Here is a 25,058-nt window from a genome sequence, read left to right as displayed (position 1 = left end):
TCTCAATGCTTGACATAAATACTCGCTATTTATTAATCACCAGATTAGATAAGAGACTATTAAGAAATGATTACGCGTTTAAAAGTACTTATTGTTGTATTGTATGAGTATTGAGCTTATATTAAATAATTATATGTATATTACATAAATATCAAGAATATTAATTTTAATTTAACCAATAACGTAACATAAAACAAAAACAATATCTCGACGAAGATAGCGTTTGTTTTATTATTGATTAATTAAAAAAAATAAGTATTTAAATTCGGTTTTCACATATTTCTTTGTAAGTATTTTATCATTCCGAAGTCCTTGTACTGTTTGATTGTTTGTGATGCTATCAGATAACGTCGCCTTAATTTTTTTGGGATATACTAAGGTAACAAATGTTGCCAGAAAATGTTTCTTGGTTAGGAGTTAGATTTTATCAATAAAATTACGAATCCTTTATTAGAAAATTACACTTATATTAAAAATGTGTTAAAACGGATAATTATTAATATTTATAACAAATTATGTTTGAGTTGTTTAATAGTGATGTAATTGTAAATCAGTGATGTTCCACGGACGTCGCAGTCGTACGCCAACAACTGTCACGGTACCAACGTTACGTTAAAAAGTGTTTTTTTAAAGTGGATTTATTAGGTTCGTATATTTTCTGATTTTAATTGTGAATGATGTTAAAAAAAAAAACAAAAACGTATGAAAAATATCTCATAATTCACTGTACGTATATTATTATTTTATCAAAAATTTTTCGGGAAATACCTATTTGCCGATATTATTTTTATAAGAACAAATTATGTACTATTGTGTTACAAAATGTCTTTATTTTTATTAATTAATTAGTTCAAATTAATTTTCAAATTGTTAAAAACAAAACTTTAATTTATTTTAAATTTAACCAAACAAAAAAAAAACAAAAAAGATCAATAAAAAGCATTGAATACTTTTTATTTCTTCCAAGCTATTGGTTTTGTGGAATTTGTACGAAATTATTATTTCTTAATATATATATTTACTAATACAATTAAATATTATTATTTTTTTCATTTTTAGACGAATAATTTAGTTTCACACAAAACATGTTAAGATTTAAAAATTTATTACGCTTTTCTGTGCATCGTAGTAATAAAAACTTATTTGAATCTAAATTCAAAGAAACAACAGCTTTAACAAAAAACAAATCTGAAAAATGTTTGTATTTGAAATAAAATATATTTTTTTTTATAAAAGTGATCGCTCTGGGACTAATTGTAATGTATACAGTAAGTTCACAGTACATTGTCTGTGAGGGCTTCATTAACATAATAATAGTGTTTACGATACAAACAAACAAATACACACACACACATATATATATATCTGATATATATCTGTTACTTTGTGGTTTATATTTAATTAGATTAAATTTGTCACCTTAGTTACAAACACCAGAATCACACTATAAACCTTACAGATAAATTTTAAAGGCGTAATAAATAAGTTGAAAAGTCAAATAAATAATGTTCGTACATGTATTGTATATCTCTGGTACGGAGTGTTTTTAACGTAATAAATATTTCAATGAAACATATTGATCGTAAATGTAATGATTCATAAAATATTTTGACTTATCAAATAAGCTTCTATAGAAAATGACTCTCTTAAACTAAATACCAACAGTTTGTAGGTTTTTCGTGAATAAAACTTAGTAAGCAATTATCTTAATATAGCTTTATGACTGGCAAGCGTCGAAACGAACGTATTTTTTATTGATAAACTTGAACTGAAGATAAAGGTAATGATAAAATTATCTTAGCTTGTAAAAATGTTCATAAAGTATTATATATCATCGTAATACATATATATATATGTGAAAAAACACGTTATCAGATACAAAAACAGTACGTAACTTAATGCCGGCTGGACACAAACAAACAAACATTGAAATTGTATAGAAGCCATTAAAGTAATCGCCTCTTATGAAACTCAGCGTCCAGCAACGCGTCAAGACCTCCTTCACTGTAATGAATATAATAACATACTAGATATGACGCTCGATGTTAGAGAATCAGTTCACTTGAGTGTTAACTTAAGGTTAGTATTTATGTTTAACTGAATAGTAAATAAAGATCGCAGTTTCGAGACAATTAACTTTATTACACACGTAAGATTAACCCTTGAAGAGAAGTCGAGGATGTAGTTAGTGAAGGTTTGATCTTTCTGTACTTATTCAAAACCAGGAACGGTGGAAGTAACCTGTTCATTGACTTTGTTGCTATAAATTAATTTCTTAACTTATTTTCAGACCCTTAAGTGTCTCAAGCATTCTGTGTATTTGCAAATTTATGCTATAATCAATTTCCGTTTTTCACGTAACTAACTATAAGTACTGTAACTAACACATGCTATTTTAATAACTACAACTTGTTTACTTCGATTCGTATTTTAATGTGCGGAACTTCCTGTTATAAATTTTAGCTTAATACCATTTATTATAATAGTTGTTTAGCGTCCGCTCGATGGCGTCGTAAAGAGTTCAACTTAATTAATAAGCCGTTTAAATTTACTTTAATTGTTTTTGCTCTTAACGTTTATAATAAAATCTTTGATAATGTGTTGAAAGTCGTTTTTAATATATTTAACAAACACACGATATTTTTAGTTCTTTGCCTCGGTTAGTTATTAATAATAATTTCTCGACATTATACAAGGATTATTCCCGGCTATAACAATAGTGCTATCGTTTACCTTAACGATATTATAGGAGCAAATCTCAATTAGTGCAGTCATTATACTTATCGTGATCTTAGTGAAGTGGCGAGGCAATGAATTAAAGTTTTGACAACATAATATATGTGATTGGGAACAAGTTTACGCAAAAAAATACAAAGAATTCGTCACGAATTTTCTATTTACTAGAGTTCCGTACAAGTAGTGAGTACGCAAAAAATATATGAATCCTGTAATTATTGTAAAGTCACGTAATTCGAGTTTCGTTGATTGGATGTTAACTCGATCATGAATAATTATCGTTTAACACAAGTCATGATCAGTAACTTAGAGGCAATTAGCTGATGGGAACGATTCAAAGACGAGACATGGCTGTAGACTCTGTTGAAGCCGAGATCGCGAACCCTGGCTTGTGTTTCTGGTGTGTTTTTTACCTGGACTACGTCATATACGGAGTGCTGACTTTAGCTTTTATAGTATTATTCATATACTTTATGTTCTAATGTAAGTATAGCTCAATATTGACCTGTTGTCAATTTAAATAAGTTTTAACGTGCTATGAATCGTTTGTCACATTCACCATAGAAAGATTTTTTTGGGTTTATTTATTGTATGTAAGAAATTTGGAATTATAAACTTGGTGAATGTTTAAACTATGTCGGAAAATGTTATAGTTTTAATGTTTAAAAGATCATTTAAATATTAAATCTTTCGTGCAAAGTAATTTTGATGATGTAGAGAAGGAATTAAAATACTCAGATATCAAACTATTATTAAAACTAAAGGCTGATTGTCAAGGTTGTATGTGATAATGTATTGATTTTATTTATATAGACTTCAATAAGTCGATATAATTATCTCATAAAATGAGCATCTCCTGATACATACGCTTTTGTATACACACTTTTTCGGCGCGCAGGAAAAAGTTGGCATCAAATGATGTCATAATGTTCAAATTTTATTTAACTCTGCTCCAAGACCAAGCAGTCGCCCAGTTGATAATATAAGGTGGCCGTTTTTTTATGTCTTCCTTATGTACAAATTTAAACCGAGCTTCGTTCAATATTTTTTCCAAAGACCCCGTAGGTGTTATATAATTGAAAAGTGTTCTTTGTTTTTCCCAATTAGGTTCATGAATCTATTATTTTATGGTACAACAGTGTACTTTCTACGGTTACTTTAGCATCGCAAATAAAATTTAATCTGATTTTGAACAACATTTTATATTTTCGAAACTAACAGACTAAATATTTCTTTTTAATCTGTATCTATAAAAAAAAAACATAACAAATATTAAATTATTAATGTACACAGACATGAACAATATTTTTTGCGTGATAGGATATATTACGTGTTGATTTTATAAAAAGAGGCACATTAACCTGTTAGGTTCATTTTTAACTAACGCCTTCAAGGTTCTACGGTGACGTCTGTTTGTTCAGGCTTGTTCACCAGTCTGTGATCGAGTTAATCTCAGATAATCGTAGCAAATAGCTGCTGGGTACAGCTTAAAGTAGCAGTGTTGTACCGCCTTTACAGAGAGATGTACGGTGAGAATTTTAAATTAATTAATTTTATTATACGAATATAATCGTCTTAAGTAAATAGTTTCAGAGAATTTTTTTTCTTATTATCTTTCCTTAAATGTTATTATTAATAATTATATCATGAAGAGAGACCAATATATAATAAAAAAAAATCGTAATTGTCGTATGAATAAAATTCAAACACAAAATATGAGATAAAAGAATCATTTACGCAATTTTAATCGAATCTGCAACCTTCAGGATATAGCGCGCCGTTCGTCTTAAGTAACAATAAATCCAAACATAAACCCGACATTGTTTCAATGTTCAAAACACAATTGTAGGGATACGATGCATTTTAAGTAATTCATAAATTTACAAGGAAAAATGAATTCTGTATTTATAATAAAACAATCGGAATTTACAATGACGAGAATCGGTTTTATTACTAAACTTGTAATGTTAAAGAATTTTCCTTTTATTTGGTAGCGAAGTTAGAACGATCTCTAAAGCAACGAAGGAATATGGATTACGCAAGTATGTATATTTTTAAATAGTTATAAATCGAAATTTAAATATATCTCTGTTATAAGTTAAAATGAATTAATTATAATTTAAAGAGCAAACTAATGATTTGAATTGAACAATAATATTTTTCCTATCTCACTGCATAAACATATCATTTATCTGTTTACGTAAACTGTAAAGTTTTGTTCGACAAAAGTTAAAGGTCAGAATAAATGTCTACATAAAAAACGGTTATTTAGCTGTACGTTCGTTTCACGTTACCAACTTACCAGCACCTAAACAATTAGAATTATACTGAATGGGATTTAAAATGCACGCTTACCAGAAGCTTCAATGTGTAAAAACCAGTTAGCTCTCTCTACTGTGAGCGCAAACTGGTCATACATACAGAGAGGTAGTGTCATAATGAAACATACGTGCAAATTTTCAATATTAACGTACTACACTATATTAATATGCAGTTTTTCTTATATCTTATTTATTATTATATCTTATGGTATAAAACGTCTAAGGGTACATATACATGCATGCTACTTTCCACGAAAGCCTGGCAACATGGTTACAACATGCAAAAAATATTTCATGTATTACTCGGTCAAATAACTATTTATTGTACATTTTTTAAATCTTTGAAGTCTTTATGAAATTTAAATAGACAATAAAGTAAAAAATTAAATTTAGTTTCAATGAGTTTAAAAGGCGAGACATTATTAGAGGTTCAAATCCTAAGCAACAACTTTAATCGAACTCTTTAATCACGTGTTAATCAGAGCTTTTACAGTCCTTAAGGAATTTATGTGTGTGTATTTAAAATTAGCTGAAATATGTTTTATTATTTGATGCAACCTTCTGGGTATGCTACTTATTAGACATGTAATATAAAAGTATCAAAACGATTTAGTGGAGCCAAAATATAAAAAAACTATAAATGTACAGTACAGTACAGTGCAGTGCAGTGCAGTACAGTACAGTACAGTACAGTACAGTACAATACAGTAAAGTACAGTACAATACAGTGTAGTGCAGTACAGTACAGTACAGAATATAATTATTTCTTTTATTTGTTTTGTATTCTCAATATCTGCTCTAATGTACTTCAAACCATAAAACTCCTCGAGTGGGACTTATCAATTCAAGGCGCTAACGATTGTGTTGCAACTTAAAATATACATATTTTGAAAAGAATTTAAATACGATGTAGAACATATAATGATATGTTTCTTTTTTCTATTCCTGTACATAACTATGTTACTTTAACCCAGAATTTTGCTCTTTACAGACCTTACTATGAAATAAAAAAGCGCTGAAATGGCAGACAGACAGAATGTTCAAAACGTCGCTAGAGGACTGAACTCACCAGAACTCAACTCAGACACCAGCATCCCGTTCGTTGATGAAGTTGAGCTGGAGGATATCGAGGAACCCATCAGACCAGCTAGATCCAAAGATGTAGAGGTCGGAGATGGGAGAAGAGAAAGAAAACTTCACGCCACCGATTTAGGCGCAGTTCACACGGCCAACAAAGATACAATAGTGGTCGATACACCTGAAGGGACTTTATACATCACTCTAGATCCGGAATCTTCGAAATCATCCAAGCCTACCAGTCCCAGTACTTTATCAACGAACGTTTCCAGTCCGACTACATCGCACACTCCCGGAGCCCAGGAGTCCAGGGATCTGATCATTGTGGAACAGGATATGGGACAGAGGATGACTGGCCTGAGAAGAAACTCAATATCCATGCCGACCTTACCGAATTTTGAGCTATTGAAACAAGAATACAACACGCAAGGTGATGTGAGTATGACTTTATATACGCTTATAAAATACGCAAGAAAATCTTCAATTCAAATTTATTCAGTTACGCACAGAAGATAAGTCAGTCATGACCGTGGTCGATCTTGATAATAACAGTATAATTACTTACAGAAAACAGCTACTTTATATACTCTTAGTGATAAGATATATCTCCCACAAAGTAGGTGTGATTCATTTGCTATTTTTAATCGATATAAAGTTATTATATTGATTTTGTGAACAAAAGCAATTGTTAGGAATAAAATGATTAGTATTTCGCTGGGTTTTTACTGGTGAGGTTCTAACGTTAAACAAACAAGGTAATATCGCTTACAAGTGGGATATGTCGTACCAGAAACATTAATTTTAGTTATATATGTGAAGATTGTAAATCTTTGAATACTTACGTGTTTGTTAGAATTTTTACAATTTTCCAACCAACTATAGTAAATTGTAATGGCTATAATTTTTATGATATAAAAGAATTGAGGATAATAATGAAAATTTTACAATCACGGATCATTATTTTGAGTGAAAAAGTCGAACGCCAAATGACATTGCGATCCAAGTAGGTATTTGTAAAAAAAATCACACCATAATAGATTATTTTTTTGGGTAAATATAAACAATATGTAACGTATTTTGAAAAGTATTCTTTTTCCTTGAACTCTTTGAATTTATTTTAAGTCCAAATGACGTCAAACAAATAAAATTATCACAATCATAATTTTCGTCATCGCGATATTCTTTAGACGCGTCGAGCTTGATATCGCTTTGCTAAGAACAAGCAACTAATATATTTGAAAGTCGTAACGTTATCACGGACATGTTTTTATCAAACGAGATGATAGCAAAAAATTTCATAAATACGAGAAACAAAACTTCAGTCATATTTCGTCATTGTCAAGGAACAAATGCTCTTGAAACGTATTGATATCAAAGTGGCATTCAAGATAGCTCTGATGTTGTAACTTTCCTTAAAGGCTGCAACTTCCTCGTCCGATCTCGCCAAATTTATCCTTGAGATAAGCGTTATCACATTACCAATAACGAAAAACAATATTTAGGGACTGATAAGTTAGAGGACGAGAATGAGGGTAAGAAAAAAACCAGATCTAAGACTAAACATGCCATCATATCCCCATGATTATGTGGAAATGCCGCCGCGGACAAGGATGAGGATTCTGGAAACGTGCGGAACTCCTAACGATGTTCTGACACCAGATCAAGCGGACAGAAATGATTTTCAAGTTAACCTTGACATCAATCGGTCAGTCACACCGGAGATAAAGATATTCGGTCCAGAGGATGATACGGCGGATCATAGGGATGAGGACTCCGTTCCGACTGAAAGAGAACATGATAGAGACGTTGAAGGAAAAAGTACAGTTGACATAAAAAGACATAACGTAAGTAACATTGTCGATTTTAATATCATCGAATATTTAATCGGTAGTTTTCTGAAAGTGCTAAGAGTTAATTATTTAAAGCTTATATTTTATCTTTACGACACTGTTTTAAATATTAAACTAAAATATTACTTTAATTTTTGGGTCTATAGAAATCTTAATCAATTATTACATACATGTATATTTTGGTAATTAATTAATAAGAACTGTTCCGTCCAATTGTAATGCGACATGCGATACATAGACAAAAAAATTTAAGCACGATAATAAAATAAAATTAAAAATCGATTTCAATACATTAAAAGTATATTTTGAAATAAATTTAAATATACTTTACTATTATATCCCTGAACTGTTTTACCGTCATAAATTGACAAGACAAGACAACTGACTAGAGATATATATTTAATAACCGCTTTTGAAAAAAATATTATTATTTGTGTCAAGTCTATAAAAACAGATTAAAAATAAGGGCAATATAAATATTGATCATGAAGAAAATAACATTGGGCACTGAAATTTAGGTACAAGTTATTTAAAAAAAAAACATAAAAAATATCAAAGGACGAAGTATTACGATTGGAAAAAGGTATAGAATACTTGTATTGAATAAGTTCTTAGTAATTTTTTTACCATCTTTAATTCATATTTGAGCAACAAGCGTCTGAGAGGCGAGTCTTTAAGATACTCACAACAAATTGGATGACATCCTGCCGAGGGATGCGAAATCTGAGTAATATGTATTTGTATTAGAAATATTCGATTTTTATTACACATTTCTATTGAAAAGCAATAGAGAAGATTTATCTCATAGCTATACAAAAAACATATAATACAAAACGAGAAAAATACTTAACATGTTTGGTCAATATAACGATTCCCACCAATATAACGAGAACGTTTTGATTTAAAATCGTGAATATTTTTATTCAAAGATAATAAAATGTGTTAGATGTATTCAAACCTGAGGAATTTTCTTAAAAATAATTGTCTTTCTTTCTTATATTTGTTATAACGATCAATGTATGTTTTATTCTTTAAATGATGTTCAATAAATCTTTAAGTCCCATCACTACACGGTGAGGTCGCGTCGCGTCCTATTTGCCTACATTGTAGGTTGAACCATTAGTGTGCCCGTGATCTTAGTTTTTGTATCCCCTCACCAAATAATTTAAACTAAAAGTTATATCGTGGGAACTAAATTCAAACAAAAGACGGGAAACTTGTTTGTTCCACTGCAATATCATTAAGTTACCATTGATTTGTGAAAAAACTAGTGATAAAGTTAAAGAAGAATAAAGAAGAACAAAAGAGGAAGAATTGGAGAAGAATAATATAGTTAAAATAACAGCAATGAAGAAAACATATTCGACGCCACGGATGAACGTTTATAAGACGAGTTCAGTCGCACACACCTTTAAATACCGGTCTCCTCTGTGGTTCGAGTCGGATTCTGACATCAGTAAGAGTGGCAGCAACTCAAGCGGGGACAGGGTCCAAGGCGGGGGGCTCGGCTGCGGAGACGAGAGCCTGGAATGCAGCTCAAACAGTTCAGACAGCGTCAACAACTTCCTAGATAAAAAGGTTTCAAGCAACTCACCTTAACTATAGCATAAGACGTTACTTGCAGTGGTTCATACTAAGATAAATTTATTTCTTTATTTCAGTTACGAAACATTCGTATCACGGTTTTAAGGAATCCTCATTTTATGTCACACTATTTTTAACGTTTTAACTTTACTTTTCGTTATAAAGATAATTACACGTGTGTTGCACCAAGTTTCTGGGATAGTACAAATCAAATTAACCAAATACGTTGCTATTTAATAGTGTCGTTTGTTTTCATCGAATATATTTCTTGTACTATTTACTCATGTTGACGTACTGATGTCATATCAAGAAAAAAATATATATAAAATTAAGGCTTTTTGACTTTACGTAATATTATTATAAATTGAGAAAACAAACAAACGATTTTTTGCTAAGTTTTGTCAATATTTAGAGTTATTCAGTGAACAACAATAACAACATATAATATTATAAATATCAGAACATGAAAATGTGTTAATTACTGCTTTGACTTATTATCGTTCTTTAGTAATAGCGACATCTATGGCGAACAGTCAACACTACTTATTTTATGTAATTCTATAGTTAAATAGATGGCGCTAATGTAACAAATAGATTTATGATAGTAATAAGTTATTTCTATTCTTATCCATTTAGAGATAAAACCCTAGATATATATCACAACAAAGACTATTGGCGGAAACCAAATTGGATTACATACGAATTGGATATTATATTGTACAAAAAAATAACTCTTCTTAAGAGCAGTGAAAGCATTGGACAAAACTTTTGTATTTTATCGTGTATTGGATTATATGACCATTAAAAAAGTGCTTTCCATTGGAAGTTACAAACCAATTTCACTTATATATAACTTATACAATCCTTCTAAGTGAAATAAAACATATTATAATAGTCGCTCACAGCTAATTCTCGCATGAAAACTAATTGCTTTTAATAAATACCATCCGGCTCAGGTACCTGCTCTATCATTGTTTTTAAATCACAATTCTGTGATATACAGGTATGAGGTGTCTCCTCACACTTTACAGTTAATGAGTTCTGTGCAACTAGTATACCTAATGACTTCATTTATAAATACGCTTACGATCTTGTGCATTACACGAGCGAGACATTAAAAACTAATTGGCTCGTTGTTAATTAAGTGTTATGAAGATCAGAGTGCAGGATGTATCCCGGGAGACGAGATTTAGACTGCATTCCTCTCACTCAGGTCAGGATTTTATGAGAAATTACGTAAACAGATTTTTAAATATTATAACCTGCATATATATAGACTACATAATTATACAAACAATAAACCGTCTTTATTTCTCCTGATCTCTGCTTATCTCTCTCCTGATCCTAACTCAATCTTGAAATGTTTAAGTTATTTCTCTCAGCACATGCGAATAACTATTTTTATTTCAAAGACATTTACAATAATCCAATGTAATATAACTACACTTATCTACAATATAAACATAATTTTATATCTGTTAATGTATATTATATTGACCTGTAATCATTTAAATTTAATTATTCAAACCTAACGTCCTCACGTTATTACCAAAATGATACCGAAATTCAATGACCTCGTTAGGGGTTCACGAATATAAAACACAATAAACGTATTAACTGATAACGTCCGAAGATTTGTTTAATGATAAAAGTAACTTTGGTAAACAAGTCCAAACGTCTGCAACGAAAAGATACCTCTACAGCGAACTAGATCTGGCATGAAGCTGATTGTAAAATATAGAGCAATATTTTTCCTAATACATCATCATTGTACAGACATACATCGTTTGATGTGCCTACAGGTCACAATCTAGGAGTATTTACATTTTTTTAATGTAAAGTTTTCTTGTTGTCTTTATAGATTGTTTAATGGAAATAATAGCTACAAGTGAATCCGCCAAAGGACTAGTTAATTAAAAGTATATATGGTTGATAATAATTAAAATATGTACAATATTTATATTTGTAGGACGATAACAACAGCTGACTGACTTTTATATTCATAGTTACTTTAGTTACGATTTAAACACAGAGTTTTATTGTCATTATTTTAATGGATTTTAAAATAAGTGTAATCTACGTGGTAAGTTTAAAACGCGTCTTATTTAATCTCGATGTTAAATTGCATATGAATAGTTCGTTCAGGACTTTGTGCAGACTGCGATTTAGACGCATTATTCCAAGATTTAGTTCCCAGCACATTATATAAGACCTCATTGTTTGATTTAAATAATATTTACAACGTGTCTGATTTCTTTATTCATTATAAATATTAAAACGACCACGACAGTAAACAAGAGACGTCAAAGTATCATTTCATTACTTTTTAACCGTATAGTATATAATAATTTAAATATTTTAATATCAATAAATTACTATTTATCAATCAGTCTTAATTTTGATTAAGACAGTTGTGTGTTATCTTAAAATTAAATAGTAGTATGTCTATAGACTAGAATAGTAAAGACAATTGTGGAACGTTAACCTAAATCTGTCATGGGTCAGAGTCCTACCTTTGATATGGGCCGCTTAAACCTACACCTGGGTCGCAAGTCCCAGGCACTGTTGAAGCTCCTCTCCCTGCAACGCGATGGACCCGGCACCCTGATGGAATCCTGAGGGGTTTCGTTTTGCCTGTCTCAATTATGAATATAATGTACAAATACGTTTTTTATACTTCACATGTAATACAAATATATATTTGATGCCAGGCCTTTCGTGTCTATTACTTTGTAGTAACTGTGATCAGACGACTTGAAAATGTACAACTGAAAAACGTAGTTTTATTGAAATGTGTAGGTACTATGAGAAAAACGTAAATACAAATGTATATATCTATGATATATTCAACTTTTATTTGCCTTATTTTTAAATCAAAGGTAACGGAGCGAGGTCTCTTAATGAGATGCGTACATTGCACTATTAAATCAACTTTTAGCTCTCTCTCTCTCTCATTTGTAATATGTTTCTCTTATATTTGTGTAGTTGAATGTATCATTTTCTATGAAACTTTTTGTTTCTCATATTTCTAATTCATATACTTACTTAAAATAATATATAGTTTTCTTGTTTTAGATTCCTGAACATCACCAGAGCTCAGTTTCGGTGTTCAGTGACGACAACAATGATGTTCATGATGATCAGGCTAAGTGAGTTCATTTTTTATTGAGGTACTTCAAGAGATAACTTTAGTTGAACTATAAGACTACATTTACACGCTCGCCTCGTACCTCGTCTTGTGCTTCGTCTCGTATCACAGCTCGCACCTACGGACGAGACAAGACGCGAGGCGAGCCGCGGGCGACTATTTACACTCTCACCTTGTGCTTCCGCTCGTGACCCGTCTCGCGACTCGTTAGCGAGTGTAAATCTATTATAACAGTCAGTACGCTTACTCCAAGTTGGTATGGACTATGGTTACACTACACACAGAGCGTTAGGAGTTATTCATTTTTTTATCTTCACACATTATCGTATTAAAACAGCTCATTGGATAACTAAGTACAAATCGTTTGTAACCCGATGAATCTAACTTGTATTAAGCTTCTGTTAATGTTTTGATAAAAAAAAAACATATTTGTGACTCGCACCTCGCGATTATTTTAGCAGTTTTCTCAGGAGCGAAACCGAAGGATATAATGTGTTAGAAGATTATTAAGAAAATAATAATTATCAGACAGCTGCATATGAAAATTATTAAACACTATAAATTCGAAATAAATATTCTTCCAATTTTTAACTTAATTTCGTAAAGTTTAGGGAAAAATTTCAATAACAAATTTGTAAGTTTTATTTTATTCGGTCATAAATTGCTTTAATTGAGATAAATTAGTCTTATTCATGATATCTTTTATCCAAATTATCGCCAAAGTGGTTTGCCTTAAAGTTAATTCGTTCAACAACGACCCACGGACATGTATTATATACTCAACATGTATAACAGTAACCTCCTAACCCTCTGCGTCGTAAGTAGGTACGTCAGCTTCGTCCGGATGTCGTAATGAGGAAGTGCAGTCGACCATTGACCCTAACTCCCTATACCTTAAAACGTTTTGTCTTACTTTTGCAATACACTTCATAGAACGGAGTTGTGGTTTTGAAAGTTCATTTATGGTCTGAAATAGATTGTTAACAACAAGCGTTTCATGTCAAATTTACACAACAGATTATTTACTTATTTTGTAAAGTCGACAAAGCCGGCGGAAATAACAGGCGCGGTGTTATAGTTGTATAGGTAACGTAACGTGAAACTATTAAGACTTAACTTTTGTGATATACAAGCTTGCTGACGTAGTGGCCGCGGACTGGACTCATTAAGTTTTTTTTATAAAGTTTAAATAAAACTAAGGTTTTTTTTTTAACTAAATAATCCCTATGTATCGGTTACTTTACAGCACCGTGGTCACGGGCAGACGAGATGTGCGTGTCTATATAATGTAATACTATAGATTAGTCGTAAAGTAACTCGCATTAGTTTATACTTTATACTTATCACCACAAGTTAGTAAGTTAACAATAAAATAACAATAATATATTAAAAGGAGAGGAGCTTAAATTGTAAAATTAATTAATAATTATAACGCTTAGAGACATTGCTAATTTTAATGGAACGGAGTTATTTATTCTCATTCTCTATGCTTCAATATTAAAAGTTACTAATATTTATAATTTCAAATAATGCGAAATTTCATGGGATTCATTTTTTGTTCTGATTCCTTTATAAGAATAATGTGCATGTTCCAAATTCGATATTGTCTCGTTTTGATTTTCACGAATGGTAACGTGATACAAATTTTGAATTTTAAAACACATCTCAAGTGTAAAAAGTGATGTATATCTGAATATGTCTTTGAATGATTCTATACGACAGATACTTTATTGTTTACGTCGATGTCTGTGTGTCTGTTTGTGCCATCACGTAGCTCGCTAACGGATCTCCCGATTTCGAAACCATTTTAATTTTAAAACTTTATTTTTATTTTTTTCCCGTGGTTAGTTTATTAAGTGTTCCATCATCCTGTATATTCGCAACATGAATATTAATGCAGATGTTTTTGTTATGTTCATTTGTTTATATGTGTGTGACTTAAAGATTTAATTTTTTTTTCTTTATAATTGTTCTAAAACAATCACATGATTGGTCTACTTACTTACATTTTACGAATTAATATCTTAAAATGTATTATGTACTTTTAAAGACAATTTTGACCCTTTGCTTCCTGTCGCTGTAGTTCCACAGTACAATAAAATGTCCGTGACTTTTAGATAGTTATATATGAGTAATGTTATAGCAGTCTTTTTTCTGTTTGAACTCCGTATTAAGTAAGTTTCGTGAGAACTTTTAATGCGAATCGACTCACGGAATGTTATTGTCATTTATACATCCTTATAGGTATGTCACATTGTTACTTTATAGTTAGGTCACAGTGATGTAACACGATAGACGAGGCTCATGTAAATAACGACATTCCATTTATATAATTATAAAATTAAATAAATGTTTCCTATACATACAACGTTTCTGTATGTGTTACACAGATGCCGTTTTGTATGGAAACGACGTTTTTCCTATGACTTTCGCTAACCTAACTCGCTGAGAATAATCGAGAAGGAAGTTCAATCAAACTTCGACGGACGAATGTGCGTTGAATAGCCTATAATAATTCTAAACCACTTAATACTTTAGCTTATTTCGAACACTTTTATGATAAAATGCTCTGCTCAATATAAATATATGTAAATCGCATTTAACAAATCGTTTCTTACTGCTAGAACGTCACGTTATATAAGCGAGTTTGTTGACCTCAACTAGTTCCATTGGAAAGATCGCGGGCACTGAACATGTTTTTCTAGTGTCGTAGAAATATTTTTATAAAACTAATATATATGTTTTTGTCTATTTTGTGATCATCAATGAATTATTATATTGATGTCTCGTCGTTGGACGCAGTCGGTTATCTCGTGCGAACAACTTCTTAAGCACAATTCGCTCTACTCCGGTCCGTATAACCCCACTCATGCTCAGTGCGTATCCAACTTAGTGACTGGTGTACACATCGTAAGTACGAAACAAAACATATCACAGTTTATTAGAAAATAGTACTTTTCTTTGTAGTATTGTTATTAAAACTAGATTTCTTTCGTTAGAATTGATCAATTAAAATGTTGTTGTGTTTTTTTGTGAATATTAATCGATTTCGTAAAGATTTGTGGCATTTTTATTACGTCGGAAAAAATTCCGGATTATTGCAATTTTATTGGACTTTGTTTATTTTCATTGGTGGATTTGATCACTTTTCAAGTACTACTTAATACTGTAGTCTCGCATTTTCATTGTGAATTTAGTTTTTAAACAAACAATAGGTGTGTTTATTTTATTAGGCTTATGTATATATCGTCATAGCATGTAATATCTTCGTAATATACTCGGAGTATTTGATTTTGGTTTCTCTAACATGCGTTGTTATAATGCAAATTATGTTTCATAAGCAGTTCCCGGTCGCTGTGTCAGCGGCCACGGATCGGTTTAATGATACAGTTTTTTCAGTTTAAATATATTAAGTTACGTTCTAGTATGTAAACATTCGTGCGATATTATTAAAAGAACAACAAACAGCACTTTAAAATTACATATATATATATCAAAGATCTATGGATGATTCTGTATATAAATTGAATAATAAACTTCTTAACACAGAACAGGATTTTGATTGATACGGTTTTTTACTATTCGGGTAGTTATTTGTGGGTCAGATTCATATCTCTCGTTCTTCATAAACTATTCGTCCGGAAACTTCATTAAAATTAATGAATTGATTCTCCTCTGGACGACACTGATTGCGATAAGCGAATTTAAAGAGTCTCCGCTTATAGGCTCGCGACTTCCCTTATAGGCTTTACATTTTAAATGTTCAATACATTTGTAATCTATGTATATATGTGAAATATTAAAAAAAATAATGAATGTATGACATTCATGATATATACGTTTATAAAGAACATTTATCTGATTAAATCTAAATCATTCATTGTGATTAAAGACTTAATTAGATCTAGGTCATAAAGTATTGTAGCGTGGGATGTGTTATCTCTCCGACCTTGTCATCAAAATGTAATCCGAGTTAACAAGGAAACTGTCGAGTGTAGCGATCAGTGTGAATTAGGTAAACCTGTATACCTATTGACAGATTTTTGAAACTCTAACAAAGAAGTAACAGAAATATCTTTTGATGTACATTGATGCATTTGACCTTTTCATATATGTATAATCGGTACAAAAAATTCGATGTATTTTTAGAGTACCGCTTAGATCGCCTCGCCGTAAGTCCACAGCCCCTCGACGGTTCAGATCTGAGTTCAGCATGGACGAAGATGAGTACTCCCCAAGCAATTCAGTCACGAGTGTGAACTCGCTCGCCAGTCTACTTAAGGAGAAATTACAAGTACGTTGTCATTATATTTAATTTCACGAGATATTAATGTACGCAAGTCAGAAATATGCTTCAGAACAATCGTTTCAAATAACTAGGTCACGAGGAAAATTATATTAAAAGTATAAGAAATAATAAAAAAGAACTAAAAATAGAAGAACGTATTGCCAATTGATGTTAAATACTTTGTCATAATTTTTCAGAGCATTCCTCAGAAAATAAGAAAAAAGCCTACAGATTACAAGCTGCGCGCGTTCGTCGGACTAATGTTTCTAGCCGTGGTGTTCTTTGTGGGGTTCGCCTACGTCCTCTACCACCGCCAGGCACTCACGACCGCCTACTTCGAAAGAGTGCAGTTCAATGAACCCAAACGACTTATAAGGGTTTACAATCAGGATGATGTGGAAATACTGAAAGCCAGATTGGGTAAACGGATTCTCTATTAATTTATTATTTGAGTTTCTAACAATAAACATACCAAAGGAAATTGTTTATTGAGAATTATCATCCTAATTGGCCTAAAAAGGATTTAAAAATGATTTAAACTATGTTTTGTGGTCCCTAAAATACCACCATGTTTTTTGTCATTAAATATTTCTATAATGTTTGTTTGTTTATAAAACGTCTAATAAGAAAGCAAAGTACTGTAATTAAATTGTATAGACTGGAAATCGGAGGTTCACGGAAAACAACGAAACATACTCATATGTATATTATAATAAAAATTACATATTAAAACTTATAACCTATACCTAAGACTACATGATTGCTCCGATGTTAGGATAGCAATGCCATTCCATAGCTTGTGTGGTATCAGGAATCTTCTGGTTCACACGGCTTCTGGTTCACAGCGGCGTCACTCGTTATATGATATTTTATCCATACAACGATGTTGCCCCGGCGATGCTCATTTATTTTTTAACATGTAGCGCGTACGTAACAATTATAACCGATCACGTTGTTGTTGTTGTCAGGAGTGGATCTTCACGGGCAGCACAAATCCTTCCCGTGTCTACCGCAGCACCGCCGGCGAGGCTCTGAATGCCGAGAGTGGCTTCACGCGCTGCGACTTTACCTCACGAGTCTACCTCCAGAGCATGACAATACCACGTGCTACTCTGTCACCTGGCAAGCACTGTCAAATGGTGAGTGATAAACAAATATGTCGTTATCCAATAAGATGACAAAGTAACCGTTTACTAGCTCGGTGGAGTATCCTGCCGCTGTGTTTGATGTCTTTTTTAGATGATATTTTGACACATGTTAGTATGATGTCATGATCCCGGTATCTCTTGAATTTAATTTAAATATGTCTTTAGATTGAAATGCTATATGTTAACTAATAGAACCAGAAATTACGAGAATACAAAATAATATAAGTCGGAAATGAGATATTTGATTGCACCTAAATAACTTTAATCGTAATATTGGTAGTTATAGTTTTTGTTAAATTGCTGGTTATAATTTCCAGACGTTACACCAAACGATTGCTTCGACTGGGGCGACACGAAAGTTAACTGGTTCGGAGCTGGGCAGTCTCTTAACTTAACCTGGCCACTCAACAGTGGTGCCATAGATTATACGCCTTTCATCACAGGCGACATGCAAAAATCTCAGTTCGGTAACGTTGTTACGAGATATTTGATTAACTCGAAAGGAGGAGCGATCACTGTAGATGAAGACACTCCGTTGCATATTTCTGTTAACAGAGGTAGAAAGGAAATATGTTTGAAAGCGAAGTACGACGACTTCGCATTCGCTAATAAAATGACAGAGTTCCCTGAACTGAAATACAATATATGCACTGCAAGGGATATAAAGTCCTTGCATTCGTCTATTCATAACCACAGAAGAGCCCCTCTGTGGGACGGCCTGAAGCCAGGTGACATTAAAACATTAGACTCTCTCATTTCTGAACCAGTTTGGCAAATTGCTCCTCGATTCAAACACGAATTACAAGACGAAACAATAGCCAAATATACAGAAGATGTTATAAGCCTAGGATTTTTGAAACAAGGGCATGTATTGATTAACGAGTTTTGGCAGAATGAAATCGGCGACTTGACAGTTGATACGAGTCGCTTTGCAACATTAAATGTAACCGTAAACAAACTACACAGACGGGGCTTTAAGGTAGCTTTTACAATACAACCCTTTATAAGTACTGAAAGTAAAAACTTCGCTGAGACTGTACAAAAAAGATTGTTGATCAGCGAAAGAAACAGCGACAGAAGAATCCCAGCGTTGACAAGGTTTAAGTCCCTAGCGAGTGCGGGCGTGTTGGATATAACTAATAATAGATCTGTGCCTTGGATTATGGATAAACTACAGACTGTGATCTCCGCATATCATATAGACTCGTTTTATTTCGACCTCGGCACCGCTTACGACATGCCGCACTATTATCGCTGCGAACAAAAGTTGATAAATCCAGATCAATACAAGACAATATTTACCAAAACATTTGAGAAGGCTTTGAACATTATTGGCGTGTCCTCTGCCATACATCTCCCGCGTCCACCGATTTTCGTATCTTTGCCGCCGTTTGAATCTACTTGGGATGCTTTAAGACTGGTGATACCAACGATGTTGACATACGGCATAAACGGTTTCCCGTTTACAATGCCGGGCGCAGTGGGGGGAGACATATACTGGCCTGGAAGCGAACAGTTCTTACCATCAGCTAAAGGAGCCGTAGAATCGATCGTGAACAGCACAACCCAGGAGAATGGTATCGAGTTACCGGAAAGAGAATTGTACATGAGGTGGCTGCAACTAGCAACCTTCTTACCTGTCATGAAGTTTACTCACCTGCCAAGCAAGTACAACGACGTCACTGTCCTAGAAATGGCTAAAAATCTAACTCTTCTACGACAAATGTATGTAAGTACTAAACCTTATTACATCTCGTATAAACAAAAATTGTTAAGGAGTTTATATTATAATACGGGAAAGTTAATCTAATCGCTTAAATTGTTTATAAAATTAAAACTATGTTGAGGTTTTACTTCATTTCAAATTAAAATACAAAACGCACAATCAAAAATTAATTGACACGACTTCCAGTCACTTTACTCTTTAGTAAGGTAGCAGTTGAAAGGTTAATAAGATTACAAACTTTGATGTATTATCTATTTAAATTTTAATTGTAAGGGTGAGTCTGAGTTGATAGATTAAGTTCTTCGTTTCAAGGTGACGCCTTTGTTATTAAAATACAAGCGTGAAGCTCTAGAGGAAGGCCTGCCGTTGGTGCGTCCTCTGTGGCTGGTGGCGGACGCTGACGTCACTCCCGCTCTGGACGAGTTCGTCATTGGAGACGAGATTGTAGTCGCGCCTGTCGTTCACCAAGGACACACCACGAGAGAAGGTAACTGCTGACACTAATAGTGTCAGTAATACAATGTAGGTTTTGAGGATATTCATATTTTATATATTTTAAGATTAGGATGGCTAGTAACTGTGACATAATTTTGATCTTTCTCTGTTTCTTCCCAGTGTATTTGCCGGCTGGTCTGTGGCAGGACGGTATAGACGGTTCATTGAGGAAAGGCAATCGTTGGATGCACGACTACCGCGTGCCCGCTACCAAGGTCGCGTACTTCCTCAGGAAACCAGACGACTTAAGGTTTTAAAGGAACGAAGTAACTTACGCTTGATTCTCAAATCAACATTAATTTGTAACGAATTGCAGATTTTTTATGCCATTTTATTTATAGCGATGTTGTTGTCTATGCCATATCGTTTATCTAGCTATTTTATTACGTAATATTTAAATAATATTTAAAATAATTGATGCGAAAAATTTTATCGGTAAAGAAACTTGTATTATTTATGAGATTAAAAGATCGTAATTCACCAATGAAGTGATACTAATTATAGTTTAGTGTAATACAAATGAGGCCAAAGCTCCGTTTTAAACCAATTATCTGGTATGTAATATAAAAAGAGTGCTATATATTTTTATAAGTGAAATAAAATTTTAGAAAACTTTTCTATTGCATTGGAAGTATTTTTACTTCTCATTTTAATAATAATAGTCCTGTAGAACTTAAAGTACATAGTATTTTATTATCAAAGATTAAATCTTTATTCACATATGTCATAATGTCACGTCTCCATAATTTTTGATCTCCTTTAACTTTCATATGTCGTGATTCCAAAATCAATTTTCGAAACATGCAGAACACGTTTCTAGAGTTATGTCTTGCATTTCTAGTTTGTTAATTAAATTTTTACAACACATAAGTAACGCCAAATATAGTGTTGTCGATTTAATTGAAAGTTGCTTTAGATTTAATTATAACATTTATATTTCTATTGGAATTACAAATTTCATTTAAACTACCGTATTTTAATGATTCATTACATGTATGTTTATCAAATTTTATGCTTTAGTTATGTACATAAATAAAAACTGATATTCTCAGTGTTTTTATGGTTGATTAAAAAATAAATTTAATATAAATCATGTCCAAAATATAGATGCCAAAAAAATGATTATTATTTGAAGGTGATCAGTTTTATACGTGTGTCATACAATAAGTGTTTGCTATAGCATCATAGTGTTTGTTATCGTGAATCTAGTCCTACATGGTTCAATGTGTTAGATAATATTGAATAAATGTAATGTTTGTGAATAAAGAATATTATGAAATATACTTTTATTTAATTCATTGTTTTTCAAATTTTTTCAATCTTTTTTTCATTTAATTTCGAGTCAAAGTTAAAGGTAACAGGTTTTCTATTCAAGGAATCAGTAAATAAAAGGCATAATATTTCGACATATGTTTATTTATTTTAATGATCCTTACTCCTCACCAAACACGCTCAATGACGAATAGCGAAACGACTGATACAATGAATGGTATTTATTAAATATGTTTATAATTAAGTTACATTAATCGTTAGTAATACCTAATGACGTACATCATTATTCAAATTATTAAATATCTCAAAAACGGAAATGAGTATAGAAAAGTAAGAAAAATTAAATGATCTGGCACAAAACGTTTAAAATCATACATTTTTCAATCATAACATTCAAGTTGTGTCATACCTTTAGTGTCATAGAAAACAAACCGGCTCATGTTTCCTGTTTGTGCCAGAATATTTATAAAACAAAACCACCCAATCATGAATCAGCCTTACAATCAAGCGTGTAATGGAATTTCGAATTTTCTATTACAGCAAACAATTAAAAAATATAAAAAACTCCGCATCCATCTTTAGCACCACAAGCATCTCAACTCAGTCTCCAAGAACTCGTTCACAACCAACGGACTCGCGTCGGCTGAATGGTTGCGAACGAGCGTATCAGACAACCCGCGTATACATCACATAGTTAAATTCTAATACACATTAAAAGAACACTAACTAGTCCATGTATTACGCTATATATAGATTTAAACACAAGACGTCAACGTATCATATAGAAAGGTTTCCCTGAACTGTATCCATATCAATAACAGCACGAACAGCGCGAACAGCGCGAACAGCAGCAGCGAGTAGGAAGAGAGCGACACTCAATAATTTCAATAATGACTTATTCTCAGAGCTATTGATGTTCACTAAGCTGATACAATTCTTATTTAAACAACATTTTTTTTTTAATATTCCTAATATAATATGCATTATTTAGAGTTCTAGCTATAAAATACGTTAGTAAACTTTCGGGTCGGGCTCTCGGCCAGCTGACGCCTGGCGTAGAGGAGAAGCCAAGGAAATAACCCCTAACACTCAAAAAGCGTAATAAACGACGCCGACGCATGTATTACTACAAGCATTACTCGGAAACTGAATGAAACGAAACGTAAGGTCCATGGATAGAAAACTTAACAAGATTAAATTCATATTGTTGAACATAGAAATATATATCGTATGATAACATGCGCCGGTGTTGTTCACAGTAAACAATAACGATCTCCCTGTGTAGTCCTCACGATAGAAGCGAAACAGAAACATTGTGCTCACACTCATACTCGGACATCTAAACATATATCTATAAATAGAAGAATATCGATAAATACAAAAAAAATACAATATTTAAATACTTTTTTTTTTTAAATGATTTATATGTCATAACATTGTGCTGGTGCTATCAGTTACACAGAATCGATTTCACTATTTTAGCTATAGTTATAAAGTTTGGCAAAGAAAGCGATGACAGACAAATGGCTCAAGATCCCTTAAATCTATGGATGACTTAAAATTAATTGACTCGAAAATTTCATTTCAATTGGCAATCAAAGAAACTGAAGAAAACGTTTTATTGAAGGTCTTATTCTAGAGTGGATGGTGAGGACAGACGACATACTCGCAACCTATCTGAACCGAACTTTAGAAGGTAAAAGAAACGACTATCTCACGAAGATCCTTCCGTTACACGTAGAAAATATATATTAAAAATAGCGAATAAAAATATTATAAATCAATCCATAGGAACATATACTACGTGTTGAAGCATCTTGGTTGGATTCGACTAGAAATTTAAACTAGTTCATATAATATCACCAAAGAAATAACAAAACACAATACAATCTGAGATTCTGTCACTGTTCTGTACACGAAATGAGTTAAATTATTCAACACTCACTTAAACTATACCATAGTCATCGACACAACAAGCAGGTTCAACTTAAAACAAAGGTAAATAGTTCAATTTGTTTTAATAATTCTAATAAAACATTTGTTTAAATGGAGTAAGCTCTCTATAGTCTTAGGCTGATCGGTTATGTAGAAAGACATAATATAATATATATCTTTAACGAGGACCATATCATAGAAAATGCTAGCGTATATGTAAATATTTAAAATCCAGGCACAATTTTAGATGTTTCCATATACAGTAACATTGATTACATTCTCGATCTTTGTACAGTCATGGTCCGTTTATTTTGACGAGTAGCCCGGACGAGTTGCGGAAACAGTGAGGAATCTGTTCTCACTAATGTCCGGGCTACGTGACAATCGTTCACATTTCAATACAAACAATAATATCTTTACCTTGTCTACATTTTAAACGAAAAAATGAAGACATATCTATCAATAACAATTTATATATATATGTATATATAGGTTTATAAGTGCAAGCCGCACTAGCTCGTCGTGTGACGTAAAAGCGTCTTTTTAAGACATTACTTAAATATATTCTCGATCTGAATTACAAAACAGTTTCAGTAATTTAGATGAAATCGAATGTTCGTCCTTGATTCAGTATCGACTTCCCGTCGGATGTGGACATCATTTTTTAAATATCACGTCCTGTGTAAAGCGGTCCGCTAAAATAATTTATTTTTGTTTTGCATCATTACATTATATATTACTCACTATTTAGAAATGACGATGCTTTAGCAAATTAATTTTAAATAATTAATTTTGCGCAAGCGGTGTTTTGGCTAAACAAAATGGACTGGTTTTGCTAAAAATCGTGTATAAAAGCTCTACTGATTGTATAAGACCAAATTTAAAAATATCGTCAGAAAAATACTTCAAATGGCATGTACTATTTTGACGCTACTAGAAAAGAGTTTTAGAAAAAAATGGACGTTTCCGTTATTAGGTCGAAAATTGGTTATTGACATTAGATCGGATTCTAAGGAGACAGTTCTTCACTTGTATCGCTTTATACACTGTTGATTACATGGCTACTTTAACCTTCACAGTCTGTTGATTTCATTTAAATATCACATAGGGTTAAACGCTATTTGATGACTGTCTCATGCGGAGAAGCGACCTCGTATATTCTTTTGAATGCTCTTTCTTTATCACAGCCATTATATCCTACAACAAAAACGTATCTTTGGTTCCCCATTCAAAAGTATATACTTAATTATTAGGAGGTTCACTTCTTCGATGAGAAAGAAACAAATAGGCCCGACACCTAGAACTCGAGCCTATAAGCCGCACAAGATGTTTCGTGATCCTGAAGATTGATGGTGCAGCGGGATGCTGACGGTGAAAGGTCAATTTTATATTTTTCAAGAGCTTCCTCGTTCTCGGTAACCCAATAGCCGAGCACATCCGTGTCGTAGGTGGGAATAATTGTTACTTCTGAAACAGAT

At 32.4% G+C, this 25,058-nt stretch overlaps 2 protein-coding genes across 7 annotated transcripts in view; one reads left to right on the top strand and one right to left on the bottom strand.

The window, feature by feature from the left end:
* The first annotated feature begins 524 nt into the window (after positions 1–524).
* LOC116767900 (myogenesis-regulating glycosidase) lies at positions 525–21,656 on the top strand. Of its 6 annotated transcripts, none has more exons than XM_032658425.2 (9): positions 525–645; positions 6,049–6,569; positions 12,644–12,717; positions 16,866–17,010; positions 17,202–17,424; positions 17,973–18,143; positions 18,470–19,881; positions 20,191–20,365; positions 20,494–21,656. In XM_032658425.2, exons 2-9 carry the CDS (start codon positions 6,078–6,080, stop codon positions 20,628–20,630), a joined length of 2,829 nt encoding a protein of 942 aa, XP_032514316.2. In that variant the 5' UTR covers positions 525–645; positions 6,049–6,077; the 3' UTR covers positions 20,631–21,656. The 6 variants fall into 6 exon arrangements, with proteins under 6 accessions (XP_032514316.2, XP_061379436.1, XP_032514317.2 ...); XM_061523452.1 differs by lacking the exon at positions 525–645 and adding an exon at positions 2,062–2,079; XM_032658426.2 differs by lacking the exon at positions 525–645 and adding an exon at positions 2,674–3,219.
* Positions 21,657–21,771: 115 nt separating this feature from the next.
* LOC116768091 (titin) overlaps positions 21,772–25,058 on the bottom strand; it is an 80,268-nt gene continuing 76,981 nt past the window's right edge. Inside the window, exon 12 of the mRNA XM_061523632.1 lies at positions 21,772–25,047. Within this exon, the coding sequence (XP_061379616.1) occupies positions 24,878–25,047 (170 nt within the window). The 3' untranslated portion in view covers positions 21,772–24,877. The remainder of the gene's footprint in view (positions 25,048–25,058) is intronic.

The sequence above is a fragment of the Danaus plexippus genome, chromosome 19, assembly GCF_018135715.1.
Source record: "Danaus plexippus chromosome 19, MEX_DaPlex, whole genome shotgun sequence".
Lineage (NCBI taxonomy): Eukaryota > Metazoa > Arthropoda > Insecta > Lepidoptera > Nymphalidae > Danaus > Danaus plexippus.
This window is presented reverse-complemented; position numbering and strand designations above follow the sequence as displayed.